This window comes from Camelus bactrianus, chromosome 18 (assembly GCF_048773025.1).
Source record: "Camelus bactrianus isolate YW-2024 breed Bactrian camel chromosome 18, ASM4877302v1, whole genome shotgun sequence".
NCBI lineage: Eukaryota > Metazoa > Chordata > Mammalia > Artiodactyla > Camelidae > Camelus > Camelus bactrianus.
Genome location: NC_133556.1, coordinates 5,676,751 through 5,691,940, shown reverse-complemented (window position 1 = coordinate 5,691,940; position 15,190 = coordinate 5,676,751). Strand labels below are relative to the sequence as shown.

The following is a 15,190-nucleotide window of genomic DNA, read 5'->3' as shown; positions in this document are numbered from 1 at the left end:
CCTTGGGGCTTCTGTCTCTCTCTCTGCCCCCCTCCCTACGGGAGTCTCCCCTTGGCTTGATCAGATGCTCTGTTCTGGAGGCTGGAATCCTCAGGGCAGTCTTCCCTCTTCTGCTTTCCTTTCTTCTCTCATAATTTCCTGCTCTTCCCTGTCATTCACAAATTCTGCAAAGTCTAGCCGAGGACCGAGGAACCAGGTTCCTCTCGGCGGGCTCTGAAACCCAGTCTGACAGATGGCCCTTGGTGCTGAATACTCATGCGAAAGGCGTCTTTTCTTTTCCAAATACCCTCCTCTCCATCTCTCCCTTCCTCAGTCTCCCCCTTCTTCTGACTCTGGCCCTTGAGACACGCCTTGGCTCTCCAGCCCAACCACGTGGTGCACCCCTGAACCTTCTCTCCACTTTTTGCGGATCACACCTCCAGCTTTGCTGAGCCTCCTGCCTTCAATCACTGCACCAGGTAGAAGTCGCTGGTGGGTGAGTCCCCCACTTTTTGTCTTTGCTTTACAGCCCTTGTGCGGGTTTTGGCCCTTGCACTGGTTGGCTTGTCTTTCCTGGGGGACACTCAAAGTAAAAGGACACCACAAGTTCAGCCTGTGTCCTTCTGGGCTAGGCTGCCCCAGGATAGAGTAGAACCTTCTCTCTGATACCTCCCTAGCTACAGCGGGAGATGCCTCTTCTATTCCCCGAGACTCACCTTTGGATTGCAGTTTAAAACACTGGGATAACGCTGATCCCCAGACATTAAAGCAAAAGCAGCTCTGAGCTATAATACAATCTTCCAGCTTGATTCTGTCTGTCACAAACTGGGCAAATCGTCTGAAGTCCCCTATGCTCAGGCCTTTACCGCCCTCTCCCCAAACTCGCATCTCCGTAAAAATTGCCGCGCATGTCCCTCCCGATTCTCTTTTCCTGTTTTACTGGACACCGTCTTTAAGATTTCCAACAATTAGGGGGAAATATCGGGGCTAAAGAGGAGAAAAGAGGTAAGGAAACAGACGAACAGAAGGCCAGATACTGCCGCTGCCACTGCTCCCTCTGTGCCCGGACCAGAGGTGTGGCTCCAGACAGAACCCAGAGCCCGCCAACCCGTCACCACCACCCCCCCCCCCGCCTCCCCTGCTTCGGGCACTTGTGAGTATCTTAGAAAAAAAAAAAAAAAGAAAAAAGAAAAAGAGAAAGGAAAAGGAAAAGGAAAAGGAAAAGAAAAAGAAAAAGAAAAAGAAAAAAAACCTTTCTCTGGCCTCTAAGGGAGCAAAGTCATTCTAGGAGGAACTTGCCTTTGAGATGCAAATATTCTACCTGTCCTTCTCTGAGAACCCTGATCTCACCATCTTTCTAAAATGCAACTTTCAAGAAAGGGGTGAAATGATTTGGAACTTAACCTGTTAAGGACAAATAGAAATCTTGTCTCTTTTCCATAAATACTAGTAAAAAGGATTTAACTGTCTTTGATTTGTTCCATTTGCCAGAAACCCAGTTTGAATACAACTTCTTTTATAACTGATGGGTTTTAAATTCTAGTTTTACTAACTGAGGTCTGTATTTACAAGACTCACCTCCCAGGCCATGTCTTGCCCTTAGGTTACAACAAAGGGGGCAGGGCACTGCCAACAAGAAGCTGTCCTGCCCCTGGGGATTATTACAAGGTTTAATTGAATTATTAAAGGAATTTTAGGTTTGTTTCTAAAGCTCAGTAATCTAAATGTATTTCATGATCTTATTCAGAGTCAAGTTCATCTAATTCTCAGGTTTATGGTTAAGTACCTAAGTCCAGTACTTCTTGGTGGATTTCTCCACTCCAGGGGTCTAACTGCTAGGCCTTTAGGAAATTTATTCTAGAAAAAAGAACTTACAGTTCTGTTCAGGCCCCTAACGAGATTACTAGGTGGGATTCCCACACCCGGCCAGTTACTACCTGCTCTCATCCTGGCCACAGATACGATTTTCTTCCGAAGTCACTGAAGCTCAGTCAGAGCAACAGGCAGCAGCTTGACGCAGTAAGCAGAGCTCCAGCTCTGCGGGGGAGCTGTGAGTACGGTTCCGGGTAACCGTAGATGTGGGAAGAAGCAACAAGAGGGAACGTTTCCCTGGAGCGTAACGGACCACTAAGGCAGGTGGGCCAGAGGTTTTTGCTCCTGTGTAGAAGGCCTCGTCCAGCAAGTGGGCGGCCTGTCAACGAGTCCCCGCCTGACCTAGAAGTGAGCGCTCCTCGCGCCCGGGGTGAAACGGTCATGAAACGCCTTCCAAGCCGTGGTGACTTTTTGATCACGAGGGCGCTGGCCATCTGCCGCTACAAGGGTTAGGTCGCAAGCCACTGAAGGCCATGGCCCTCCGCACCCCCTGAAAGGAGCTCAGGGTGGAGGTCGGAAGTGAGGCGCTCTGAGCTTTGCAAAAACTGATGAAACGGGCCTTCGGGTAGTTAGATGTTTTCAGGAGAAGGATTTATGACCCAAATTCTTGCATCTCCTCATATCTAGAAAAGCACTAAAATCATGAAGGGTGGCATCTGCTTTGGCCAGTAAGGAGAGCTGTCTCACAAAACCACACTGCTCTGGGCGTCCTTATGCCAAAGTTCAGCACAAGGTGGTCCCTAAACAGACCTCTGACTGCTTCTCCAATGACTTTTCTTAGTCCCCTGAATGGATAAGTTCTTCCTTTTCAGACATCCTCAAATTTCTTCTCTCTGTTTTTGCTGGGTTTATCTATTTACCTCGGTATCCACATTTTTTTATGCTGTGTTCCTCTCTTACAAAAGAGAATGTCTGTCTTTGAGCTGCAAGATCTGTGCACTTAGGAACAAATGCACCCCTCCTACCAAGATTGCTGCCGTGAACCAAGCCAACATCCTGGTGATGCAGCCCTTGGATGCCACTGGGGTCTCCTTCCACTCCCACCTTGAAAGCTGCCGGCATGTCGGGGACCCAAAACCCTGGACAGATTAGCATGAGAGACAGGGACAGCGTGACACCCCACAATCAGCAGGAAGCAGATACAGAAGATGAGACCTTCACCCTTGTTTCAAAGATCTGTCACTGCCAATCTGTCGGGGGGGATGTGAGGCCAACTGACGTCCTTCAAAAGTCCAATGACCCCCATCCCTGGGTTCTCAGAAGTCTGCCTGTGATCCCTCAACAGATAAAGTACATCCTTTACTGGGCGTGTTTCCCCTAACAAACTAATACCCTGGGTAATGTCTAATGTCACAACAGCTCACGCTGGCTTGTTTCAGCCCACCTTATCAGAGTCATAAACTTCACAGACCCTAAACTTCTTACCTCACCTACAGCCAATCAGAGACTCGTGTACAAGCCGATCAGGCACCTTGTGACCCGACCTTATAAAAGACCCCAACAGCCGCCTTCGATGTTCACACAGGCACCTGTTTTCCATGTGGCCTGCTGTTGTCTATGGCAGCATACCCCTAGTACCCTCCTTTTCTATTCTCAAAAAAAGAAAGAAAGAATGATGTAAGAGAGTAATTAGTTATACATGAGGTCATACTGATATAGATAAATGAACAAATCAATGGATGGGGGAGAATGGAAAACTCTCCCTTACAAAATTTCAGACTCATAAATGCAGAAGAATGATGCAGTTAGAAAGTCATCATTTTGCAGCCGTCAGAGTAAGATTTCAGTCAAAGCTCACCCATGGGAGATAAAACTAGTGGGTGACTCTTTGAAGAGGAACAAAATATACAGTCTCAGATGCTTCTCCACAAGTTACATATTAATGACAAAAGGAAAAATTAAACTTTATAGTAGAGAAACCCAGTGAACACAGCTTTAACCAAGTGTTCCCAGTTGAGGTCACCAACACAGGGGCAATGTCCCTCCCGATGTGATGAAGCCTTGGTGCAAATTCCAGGCAGAGGCTCTGACTCGGTGGGTCTGGAGGGGCCTGAGAATTGACACTGGAAACAAGCCCCCCAGAGGCTGGGCTGCAGGTGGTCCAGGACCAGGACTGACTCTGGGCGTGACGTTCTTGTCATACTCGCCCTTCACGCTCTGAACAAAGTTGTGCCAGCGTAGTTCTGGGAAGTACCTCTGGCTACTGTTTCTTTTTTAACATTGGACATTCTTCAATTTTGCAAAATTTCATCAGCCTGAGAACCTCCTGCACGTTTTCAGACCCACCCCCTACCTCTGCAGCTCCCCAGAGTGGCCCTCTGAAATATTCCTTGGTTACCTTTATGGGTGCCCGTTTCTTTGGAATTCTGGGAGTCAATCATCAGCTGGAGAAAATCCACTCGGTGCTGGAAACAGAAAGAGAAATTTCAGTGATAGAAAGTTACTTGTGAAGACAGAAATAAATCAGGAGTGCAGTATTCCACCTCTTTCCTGAGAAAATGACCCCTTACAGAGCAGGAGTCTGACTCGTATCACCTGAGTCCTCAGTCAACAAAAATGCCCAGCTGCACATCTGGGCGGGTGCGACGTCCCCCTAAGAGAAGCCCAGGCGTCAGGCCCGACGGCTTTTTGGCCTCTCTCTGATCTTGGGCTTCTCTGGCCTTTGAAACGGCTTCTTAACCAAAGGGGTACCTGCTCTCTCTCCTGTTACACCTGCGCGCAGGAGATAGCCTGTGGCTTCAGTCTTCTTTTCTCTCCCATCCAGCTTTAATTCTTTTTTTTTTTAAACATTTTTTATTGATTTATAATCATTTTACAATGTTGTGTCAAATTCCAGCATTCAGCACAATTTTTCAGTCATTCATGGACATATACACACTCTCAGCTTTAATTCTTGATGAATGGTCACATAAATGAATCCCCTACATTTGCAGAGTTCATCGGCAGCTTTTGTTGAAGCTTGTTCAAGTGCCTCACCCTCCCAGAACTCCACACAATTCCCAGTGCCTTCCAGCACCCAGCCCTGCCCCTAATATCCTTGCGCTGGCCTCGAGTCCTCTTGGGCCAAGGCTGGCTTAACCGGCTTGCAGCCTCATTGCCCAGACAAGACTCCGGCCCGCTCCAGACTAGGAGACGGCTGCACATAGACTACACTCCTGCAGGTGCCTCTGTGTGCAGCGGAAAATCTGTAAGACAGGAGGCTTGGATTTGAATTGATTCTTTGCCAATCTAATATTTGGTGAACTATGAGTAAAATAACTTTTAGACAGTGATTTTTATCCTTTGACAACTTATTGAAGGTAAATGGCATGAAGTCTTAACCCAACAGTATTTCTGCAGTGACGTGCTAACTGGCATGCCTGTTATTAAATTTAAGCCCTGCTCTCTGACTCCTGTTCTTATCTTCTTCCCCAGACTCCACTATATTTATTTACCCCAAATTGTTAGGACCCCCCTGCTCTAAAATCCATAGTTCTCTACTTACCTTGAACAATGCAGGGAAGTACATGAATCGTACGTATACAGCTCAATAATAAATTACCCACACGTGAACAGCCTCATATCACACCACCAGATTTTACCGTTCGTTCATCTTTGAGGCGACTTTCTTTAATCCTTTCTAAAGATCTGATGAAAAAATTCACGGCACTTTTCGGAAACAAAGAGAAATTTAACACCTCAAGGACTGGGCAAAGGAATGGAAAGAGCACTGTAGGAGAAAAGATAAAAGGAAAGCACAGTGAAAATGCACAATTTCCCTGCAGCAATTATAATCTGTGCTACGAGTCAGAGAGTGAAGACACCAGGATTCTCAAAAGGGAGTCATTCCCTCTGGGACCCGTGCTTACACTCCAAGCCAAGGCCTGAGCAAGGGCAGTCCACCCCTAGGAGCCATGACTAGCAGTGAGATCAGGGGCCCTTTCTCCATCTTTTGAGTGATCAGAGGGATAGAATTACACCTTGGGCTTCATTGCCTTTTAACTATTGAACTACAGTCTCTTCGGATGGAATAGACCATAGTCCGTTACTTCAGTTAATCATGTTCTTCAAAAAATAACTGGATAGATTTAATACAGTGTATGTCTTTCAAGCACAATGGCATGAAATTATAAATAGAAAAAAAATTGAAAACTCACAAATACGTGGAAGTGAAATGATACACTCCTAAATGACTAATGGGTTGTAGAGGAAATTGAAAGGACAACGTGGAACCACTTTGAAGTGAACAAAACTGAAGCCACAACATATCAGAACTGATGGGATGCAGCAAAAGAAGTGCTCAGAGAGAAATTTATGGCTTTACCTATCTATATTTTAAAAGAACAAAAATTTCATATCAATAACCTAACTTTCCACCGTGACATATGGAAAAAGAGGAGCAAAGAAAAACTAAAGGAAGCAGGAGAAAAGAAAATAATAAAGATTGAAGTAGAAACTAATAAACTAGAGAATAAAAACGCAATAGAGAAAGTCAATGATACAAAGAGTTGATTCTTTGAAAAGACCTTTTTAGCTAGATTGACCAAGAGAAAAAGACAGAAGACTGAAACTGCTAGTGATGAAAATAAAGAAGGGAGATTACTACTTACAGTAAACAAATGAGAAGGACTAGAAAGGAATACCAAAACAAACTGTAGGCCAATAAATGAGTTAGCTTAGATAAAATGGACAGATTCCTAGAAAGACACAAACTACAGAGACAGATGCCAGAAAATAGACAATCTGAATGAACCTATAAGACGTACAAAGTTTGAGCTAGTAATCAAGAATCAAGTAATCAACCCACAATTTGACAAAAAGCTCAGGTCCAGAAAGTTGCAATGCAGAATACTACCAAATATTCAAAGAAGTGTTAACAACAATTTTACGTAAGGTCTTCTAAAAAGTAGAAGAGGATGGAACACTTCCAAACTCATTGTACATGGCCAGTATCAATCCGATACAAAAACCAGACAAAGATAGCACAGAAAAAGAAAACCATAGGCCAACATATCTTATGAACGTGGATGCGTACATTCTCAACAAATGAATCCAGCAAAATATAAAAAGAGGTCTACACCAAGACCAGGGAGGGTTTATCCAAGGAATGCAAGGCTGTGTAATACGTAGCAGCAGCAGAATAAAGAACAGAAGCATATGATCATCTAAAGATGCAGCAGGAGCATCTGACAATATCCAATACACTCTTGTGCTAATAACTCTCAACAAAAAGGAGCAGAAGGGAATTTCCCCAACATGACGGAGGCCACGTAGGAAAAATTCGTATGTAACATGACACTGAATCATCAAAGACTGGATGATTTCCTCTAATCTTGAAAAAGAAAAAGGAAATAAGTTGTAGGATTCACGTTTCCTGACTTCAGAACTTACACCACAAAGGTGTAATAATCAAGGCAATGTGCTACTGCCATTAGGATGGACATATACATCAATGCAATAGAATTTAGAGTCCAGATATAAATCCGCATGTGTATACTATAAACTGAATGTTAAAAAGTCTTCCAAGACCATTTAAAGGAGACAACATAGTCTTCAATAAGAGGTGCTGGGACAACACACAGCTGATGCAAAGCGATGAAGTTGGACTCTTACCTCACACCATATATATACACGAGCCAATAATGCGTAATATTAGAAGAAAACCGAGGGGAAAATCGTCATCACCTGAGATTTGGCAGTGAATTCTTAGATATGACACCAGAAGCACAGAAAATGAAAGGAAAAAATATAAGACTTATAGGTTATCACAGTTTAAAATTTTGCACTTCAAAGCACACAATCAAGGAAGTAGAAAGACATACACAGAAGGGGAAAATATTTCAAATCATGCATCTCGATAGGAGACTTTATCTAGAATATAGAAGGAACTCTTACAACTCAACAACAGAAGGACAAACAATCCAATTATAAATGGGCAATGGATGTGACTAGACATCTATCTAAGAAGATACTAAAATGGCCGACAAACGTATAAAAAGTTGCTCAACATCACTAGCCATTAGGGAAACGGAAATCAAAACCACAAGGAGATTCTGCTTCACACCCAGTGGAGTGGCCATAATAAAAAAGAAGGAGAAGTGCGGACCAAGCATTTGCAAGAATGCAGAGAACGCAGACCCCTCACACATCACCGGTGACAATGTACTACACTGCAGCTATAGTGGGAAATGGCTTGTCAGTTCCTCACAAATTAAACAAAGAGTTACTATACAGCTCGGCAGGTTCACTTCTGAGTACTAACCCAAAGAATCAAAAACAGGGATTTCAACAATAACTTGCACACGAATGTGCACAGCAGCACGATTCACAACAGTCAAGAGGTGGAATCAACCCAAATGTCCACCCACTGATGAATGGATGAACAAAGTGCAGGAAGGTCATTTAACGGAATATTAATTGACCATACGAAGAAATGATCCATGCTACAATGCGGGGACACCTTGAGAACATCACGACAACGGATCGAATCCAGCCACAAAAGACCACGTATATCATTCCACCTGTCATCTACATGCAGTGTCCAGAACAGGCAAATCTGTGCTTAGAAAGTAGGATAGTGGTCGCTCAGGGGCAAGGGGCATGCGAGGTGACAGGTAAAAGATACAGGGTTTCTGAGTGGACAAAAATGTTCTACAATTGACTGTGGTAATGGTTGCACATATCTCTGAATGTAATAAAAGCCATTTTTTCAGTTTTTTGAGTCATAACTGACACTCTGTACTGTGTTAGTTTAAGGTGTACAGCATAATGACAACGCATATATTGTGAAATGATTAAGATCGTAAGTTTAGTTAATCTGGTGGTGGCTCACAGCGAAAGAGAATGAGACAATGAATATATGTATGTTCATGTATAACTGAAAACCTGCGCTCTACACTGGAATTTGATAAAACATTGTAAAATGACTATAACTCTATAAAAAATGTTAAATAAGCTAAAAAAAAAGTTTAGTTACCATTCATTATCTCACATAGTCATAAAAAATGTTCTTTTTCCCTTGTGTTGAGAACTTTTAGGCTCTATGCTCTTAGCAACATAAGAACACAACACAGAGCAGGGTTAGTCATATTGTACGTTATACCATCAACAATTATTTATGTTACAACTGAAAGTTTGTACCTTTTGGCCACTGTTATTCAATTCTCCCACCACCCAACCCCCACTTCTGATAACCAAAAATTTGAAATAGTTTTTGTATGAGGTTGGATTTCTTCTTTTTGATTCAACATTCAAGTATTTATCTCCCTCCATCTCACCTATTTCACGTATCATAATGCCTTCAAAGGGTATCCACATCATGCAAAATCTGGATTTCCTTCCTTTTCATGGCTGAATAGGATTCCATGGTGCAAAGGCATATATACACACATACACACTGACATACCACATTTTCTTGATCCATTCATATGTCGGCGACACAGATTGTAAATATTATTGAAGTTTACATTTTAAAGGGGAGAATTACACACTATGTGAATTCTATCTCAATATAGCTCTTTAGAAAAGAAAGAAACATAAATAAAGGAAGGGTGGAGGAAGGAATGAAAGAAGGAATAAAGGGAGAAGGGGAGGGAGGGAGTAAAGAAAAACACAGAACAGTCTACATACTTGATATGATAAGGAGTGGATCTAGGAAGTCAAATCTTAAGAGCTTCTTGCCATTTTTTACAAAGGGATCCTGTGGGTTGTTGAGGGAATCAATGTTCACTCCAAATGATGTGCTGGTAATCACATCCATGCTGTAGGGTCCAAAAATGCTGAGTGCAGAAAGAAAGACATGGACGGTTCAAATTAGCACGACTTTCCCATCCTTTTCCAACATATGCAACAAGAAATGCATGAAAAATAAGCTGCCCAGGCAAGGAGGTAAAGAACCACACTTTGAGAACCACCAGCTGGATCCTCTGAACAGTCTATGCTACTGTACCACTGGGTCATGAGGTGTATATGAGTTGCCAAAGACACAGCTGGCCCTGTGCTAGGGACGACTGGGACTCAGTCAAGTTAGACCCTCGGCTCAAGGAACTCGGTCATAGAGGGATGGACGCCCACAATCACACAAATTGCAGTAGCGTGTTTTGACTATGGGCAAAAGCAGGTGTATACGCACCGTGTCTGAGCAGGACAAAGGATGGAATCGCTAATGTCCTCAGGCAGCCTAGAAAGGGGACTCGCCTCAACCCAGACCTGTGCTCTGAGTGCTCCCTCTTAAGCACGTCCCAGAACAGCAGCACCCTGCTCTGACTTGCCAGAAACATGAGCCCGCCTTGGCGTGCACCCCGCTAAGGCTGCAGAGACCCGCTCTTCCTCAGCGCCGCTGATCTGCGGTTGCCCCGAGGGCAGAGTCATTTCTGTAAAATGTAAGGAGTAAACATGTTTCTAGTTAAAAAATTAATAGATCACTCCAAAATTGACTTGAGAGCTGTAACAGCTAAGTGACCGCATGTCCCCAGGTTTTCAGGGCAGGCCCAGTTGACCTGCTGTTCCTGCCTCACGGAGAAAACCCCAGTCTAGACGCTCAATCCCACGGTCACCCTGCCCATAACCTGCGCGGGGCCTTCTCTCCTTTGGGACTGAAGGAAGTAGCAGTCGTGGCGAGAGGTAATAGTTAGCAACTTCAGGTGTTCTCAGCAACATTGTGAAGAGATGTAAGTTGTTCCAAGTTCCGGATTGTGATGATTGCACCCCAGCCACGGCCCACCAGTGTGTACCAAGGCCCTTCCCCTGCCATCATCCCCCAGCGTCCGCACTCAAAATCGACATCACCGTGTTTCTTCTTTCTCTCCTGGCTGCCCTGCTCTTTTCGGGGATCCACCTCTTTCTAGGATGCCCCTTGGAGTTAAACCACTGCACACCTGCTTCTGTCTGGTCATTACGGTAACTCAGCAGTGGGAATGTCGGCGCCGCGGCAGGCAGCTGGAAGGTCTGCCCAGAGCCCGGAACACGGGCAGCTTCGCCCCTACTTACTCCTTCATGGTGACGGGCTTGCCTTTCTCTGCTTCCCTCCTCAGGTTTCTCAACAACACATCTCCGTACTGGCCAATGATGGGGAACATCTAGGCACAAAATACAACAGCACCTGAGGTTAAACACAGAGACTCAAGTCCTAGAAAGATGAGGCTTTCCCATGATGCAGCTGTAAGTGACATTTTATAACGAATCTTACAATGTTGCTTCCAGGAGGTCAAGCTGAAAGACAGTTTTAGGAAGCTGCAATTCAGCAGATCCCTCCTTGGAAAGGGACTGTGATCTCATTTTCTACCTTATTCTCTAAGTTTCTAATAGCAGGTCCTCTTCTTTCCTTACCTCCTTGAGCTTCCCACTGGTGAAGCTTGGCGACAGCAATATTCGTGTTCTCTTCCACTGTTCATCCTCTGCCAGAGTAACGGCGTTTTTCATAACTCCCACTGGACCAAAAATCTAGAGTTGAAAAAAACGCATTTTACCCTGTATAAGTTTTGGAGCTCTCCACATTTGTGGAAATTGTGTTAAATGTGCAGCAGTTATTCAGTAAATATTCTGTGACTGTGTGCTTCGAAGCTGACCCTAAGGCAGATGGTCAGTAAATATTTATCCCAAATGCACAGCCTCCTTTGAGGAGACACCCAGCCACCTGATGTCCTTTCCAGACTTTCTAGTCCAATCTCCTTTTACATGCAAAAGACCCACGGGCAGGGAAACTGGTCTTCCAGGGGAATAAACGGGTGTAGGTCTGAGCTCATCCTCCTGGGCTGTGCAAGGTACAAGGAAGGGGATTGGTGACAGGAGCCAGAGAGCCTTGGCAAAGTGCATGCTGACCAAGCAGGTTCTGCCTTTACATACATCTAAAGCCTGAGCCGCCGGGACAGGGGAGGTCTTGCTATGGTGATTGTTTAAAATAATGGTGCTTAGCACTTGAAAGATTAGGGAACTATTTGCTAGTCTGAATAAATAATGATGTTACATGAAAAACAATTTCCGCTGCAGTTTTTTGCCCACGGTTAAGAAGGAAAAAATTTTTTTATTTCTGAGCTTGGGACTGGCCTATCAAACCAAACTGCTTGAAAATCTCCACGGTCTTCCAGAATTACATTTTGTTTTAAAATGGATATCCCCAACACCCATTTCTGATAAAAACTCACAAACTAGTAACAGAGGGAAACTGCTTTAATTTGATAAAGGACACTTAGCAAAAAAAAAACAAAACCAAAAAACAAAAAACAACTACGGCAAACATGACACTTAATGATGAAATCCTGGGTTAACCTCATCGAGATGGCAGAGAAGGAGATTCCAGGCTCTGTTGCCCAACAAAGAAAAACAGTAAGACAGCTAGTAACGTAGAAAAATAGATCTAGGAAACCTTAGGAGTCACTTAAGAAGTTTCAGGAACTCAGTAGAGCCTAAACTTGAGAAAAACTGACAAAAAAGACACGGGGGAGAGTTCCACTCTGCCCGCATCAGCTCACCCCCAAGGCCAGCGCTGCTCAGCGCCACGCGGGGCTCCCAGCCTGAGAGGGCGCTCCTCGCTGGGAGTTGGACAGCAGAGCGAGTGAGCACTTTCCCAGCCGCTGAGAACACTGCAAAAGTGATGTGCTTTGGTCTCACGCCACCCAGAGATTGGCAGAGCTGAGACATCTAAGAACAAGCAGGTGCTAAGAAGGGCAGGGACTACCAGTGTCAACTACATGGCAGGAGCGGCTGTGGGGAGGAAGGACAGTCTTACCACAAATGGTGGAGGAACAGCTTAGACAGTACAAAACAAAACAAAACCACAAAATAGATTACAGGCTTAAAAGTAAAACATAAAACTATATAACATTTAGGGGGGAAAAAGGAGAAAAACTTCAGGATCTAGGGCTTGGTGAAGGTTTGGGAATTCATACCAAAGGCACAACCCATAAAAGAAAACAATGCTAGGTTTGCCTCATCAAAATAAAACAAAGTCTGCTCTGCTAAAAACCCGGGTAAGTGGAGAAGGGCAGGTACACACTGTGACCATAAACAACGGAGGGAGCCTTGCGGGGCTGGAATAATTCTGTATATGGGTTGTGGTGGTACTTACACAAACCTAAATCCATGGCAAATTTTCAGAGAGCGCACAGAGCGCACAGAAAACTGATTAAAGCGGAATTGGCTCTGTGGATAGTGTCACAGTCAGCGTCCTGCTCTGCTGTGGTACGACATTTATTCACGATATTACCACTGGGGGAAGCATGATGCAGGTATATAACACGGGTCCGCCCTGTAAATTTTTCTTTTGAGAACATCCTGTGAATTTATAATTATTTCAAAATGAAAATTTAATAACAAATGAATGAATTAAAATTTTAAAAACACATGCCTACCCGCCGGTTTGTGAAGGTGGAATAGCATTCTTTCACTAACACTGTTTTGATCATGTCTGGATCAAGAATTGCCAGCACAGGCTGTCCACCATCATAAAACCTGCGTGCAGAAAACAGAGCTGATTAGATTGAACGAACTGGTTTGTGCAGCCGGAGCCACCCCTGGAGTCCAGATGGTCATCCTGCCGTTACATAAGCCTTACTCCTGGTATGATGGCTAGGGATACATTAACACTTCGGTTCGCTCTAGGGGTGTGTGCAGGGGGATTCCCTCTACCACTCTTCATAATTTTTAAGGCTTTCAAATATTTCATTTTCAAAAACTAAGCTGGCTTAGTAAATCATTGAAGGCAAGTTAATTATGTGGAAACAAACAAACAAACAAAATTAAGGAGAATCCACCTACTCAGTCATTTTTGAAAACATTTCAAGAAACATGAAAAATGTATATGATGTAAAGTCAGGTCAAAATTCAAGACACACTGATCACAAAGAGGTAGCAGTGTGTCTGCAGATGGAAGATGTGGAATGGTCCACAAGTGGCAGTAGGATCGTCAAAGATTTCTTCCCTATTTTATTTTTTTTTTGAAATATTAAAAAAAATAATAAGGAGATATCCTTGGTAGCATCAAGTTTAGAATAATTTGAAACAAAAGGACAAAGAGAATAAAGGAAGTCAGAGCAGCAGGTAGAATTCATTTCTGAAATGTTCTCTTTCCACTGCTTGCATGTCTTCTTCTGCGGGGGTCCCCTGTGGGCCTCGGGCCCCACGGCGGTGACATTCCTGTAGCAGGGCAGACGCACTTTTGACACGCCTGCCACCCAAAGCTGACCCTTCATGTGTGACACACCCCACTCTGGCCTCATCTCTTGACTGTGAGGATGTCCATTCCCGGGAACGGGCCACTGCTGGGACATTTCCCGTAAGTTGAATCATACTGCCTGCTGGCACGTTGTCTTCCACTGTGAATCAGCTGCAATTGCTAGAACACAATGGAAGATTTTCTGCAAGTCACCTGTTGCTCCTTCGACTTCACAGAGGAATTTCAAATGGTTTTGTGATCACGTATATAAATGGATGAGAATCAGTGCGCTATTTCCGAAAACTATTCTGAAGCTCAGAGGGTTTAAGTGCGCGTCAACTGTGCTTAGTGCTGAAGCCGGGCCGGAAGTGACTTTGGAGGCAGTTTGGCTGCTCCTCCACCTCACTGACCATGTTTCTTGGATGAGTCCCTTCTTCTCGCCATGTTTTCTCAAAAACACCTCAGTGGAGACGGAATAGTGGTTTGGGGTGACCCTTTATATTCATGGTATCACACCAGCCTTCGTATTTCCTCCACTACCAGTTAAAATTCAGATTCCTGGGCCCCTTCCCAGATCCTCCGGAGTCAGTGATGCTGCGGTGAGGGGCAAGTCTTGACTTGTAACCTGCCGTCCCAGGGGTTTCTTGTTTACACCCAAGCACAAGAACTGTTTTCTCAAGAGAGGCCTGGGATCCACCATGAAAACGTGACTCCATCCGGAGCTCAGAAGCACTGCATGTTGGAGCCGGTCCCGGGACGATGCAGCGCCGCGGGCTCTTCCCACTCTATCCCGTTGCCCTTGTGGGCCATGCCAGCTCAGCAGGGCCTTACGGTTTCTGAGGACTCGACGAGAGAAGATGAAGAGGTACGGAGAGGCAGAGCCTTCTCCCACATGCTTTAAGCAAACAAGCATCACATTACAGCTGTCCTGCTGCTCTCACCAAACCTCCAACAGCTGCAAGAGGCAACAGCCTCTGCCAAGGCCGCTCTGCAAAGTCATCGAGTCCTCCAGCCCACGAGCAACACCTGGGCTAGAGATAGCCCACATCTTTTCAAAGTCAGAGGAATAGAGTAGTTAAAGCAGTTTTTCTATACACTTCTATTGAAAAGTCTTGCCTGAAAATTAAAGGAAAATCACACCTCTGTGCAGAGGAAGTTATAAAAAGTAGAGTAGGAAGGGTGTCCTTCTCTTGTTACCTCTACCCCCCA

At 44.6% G+C, this 15,190-nt stretch overlaps 1 protein-coding gene across 1 annotated transcript in view; it reads right to left on the bottom strand.

Annotated features, from left to right (window-relative positions):
* LOC105077037 (cytochrome P450 3A24-like) overlaps positions 1 to 15,190 on the bottom strand; it is a 44,521-nt gene that overhangs the window by 14,677 nt on the left and 14,654 nt on the right. The window contains exons 4-9 of the mRNA XM_074345749.1: positions 13,179 to 13,278; positions 11,158 to 11,271; positions 10,819 to 10,907; positions 9,460 to 9,608; positions 5,433 to 5,560; positions 4,190 to 4,256 (exon numbers count right to left, since the gene is read on the bottom strand). Of these exons, the coding sequence (XP_074201850.1) occupies positions 4,190 to 4,256; positions 5,433 to 5,560; positions 9,460 to 9,608; positions 10,819 to 10,907; positions 11,158 to 11,271; positions 13,179 to 13,278 (647 nt within the window). The remainder of the gene's footprint in view (positions 1 to 4,189; positions 4,257 to 5,432; positions 5,561 to 9,459; positions 9,609 to 10,818; positions 10,908 to 11,157; positions 11,272 to 13,178; positions 13,279 to 15,190) is intronic.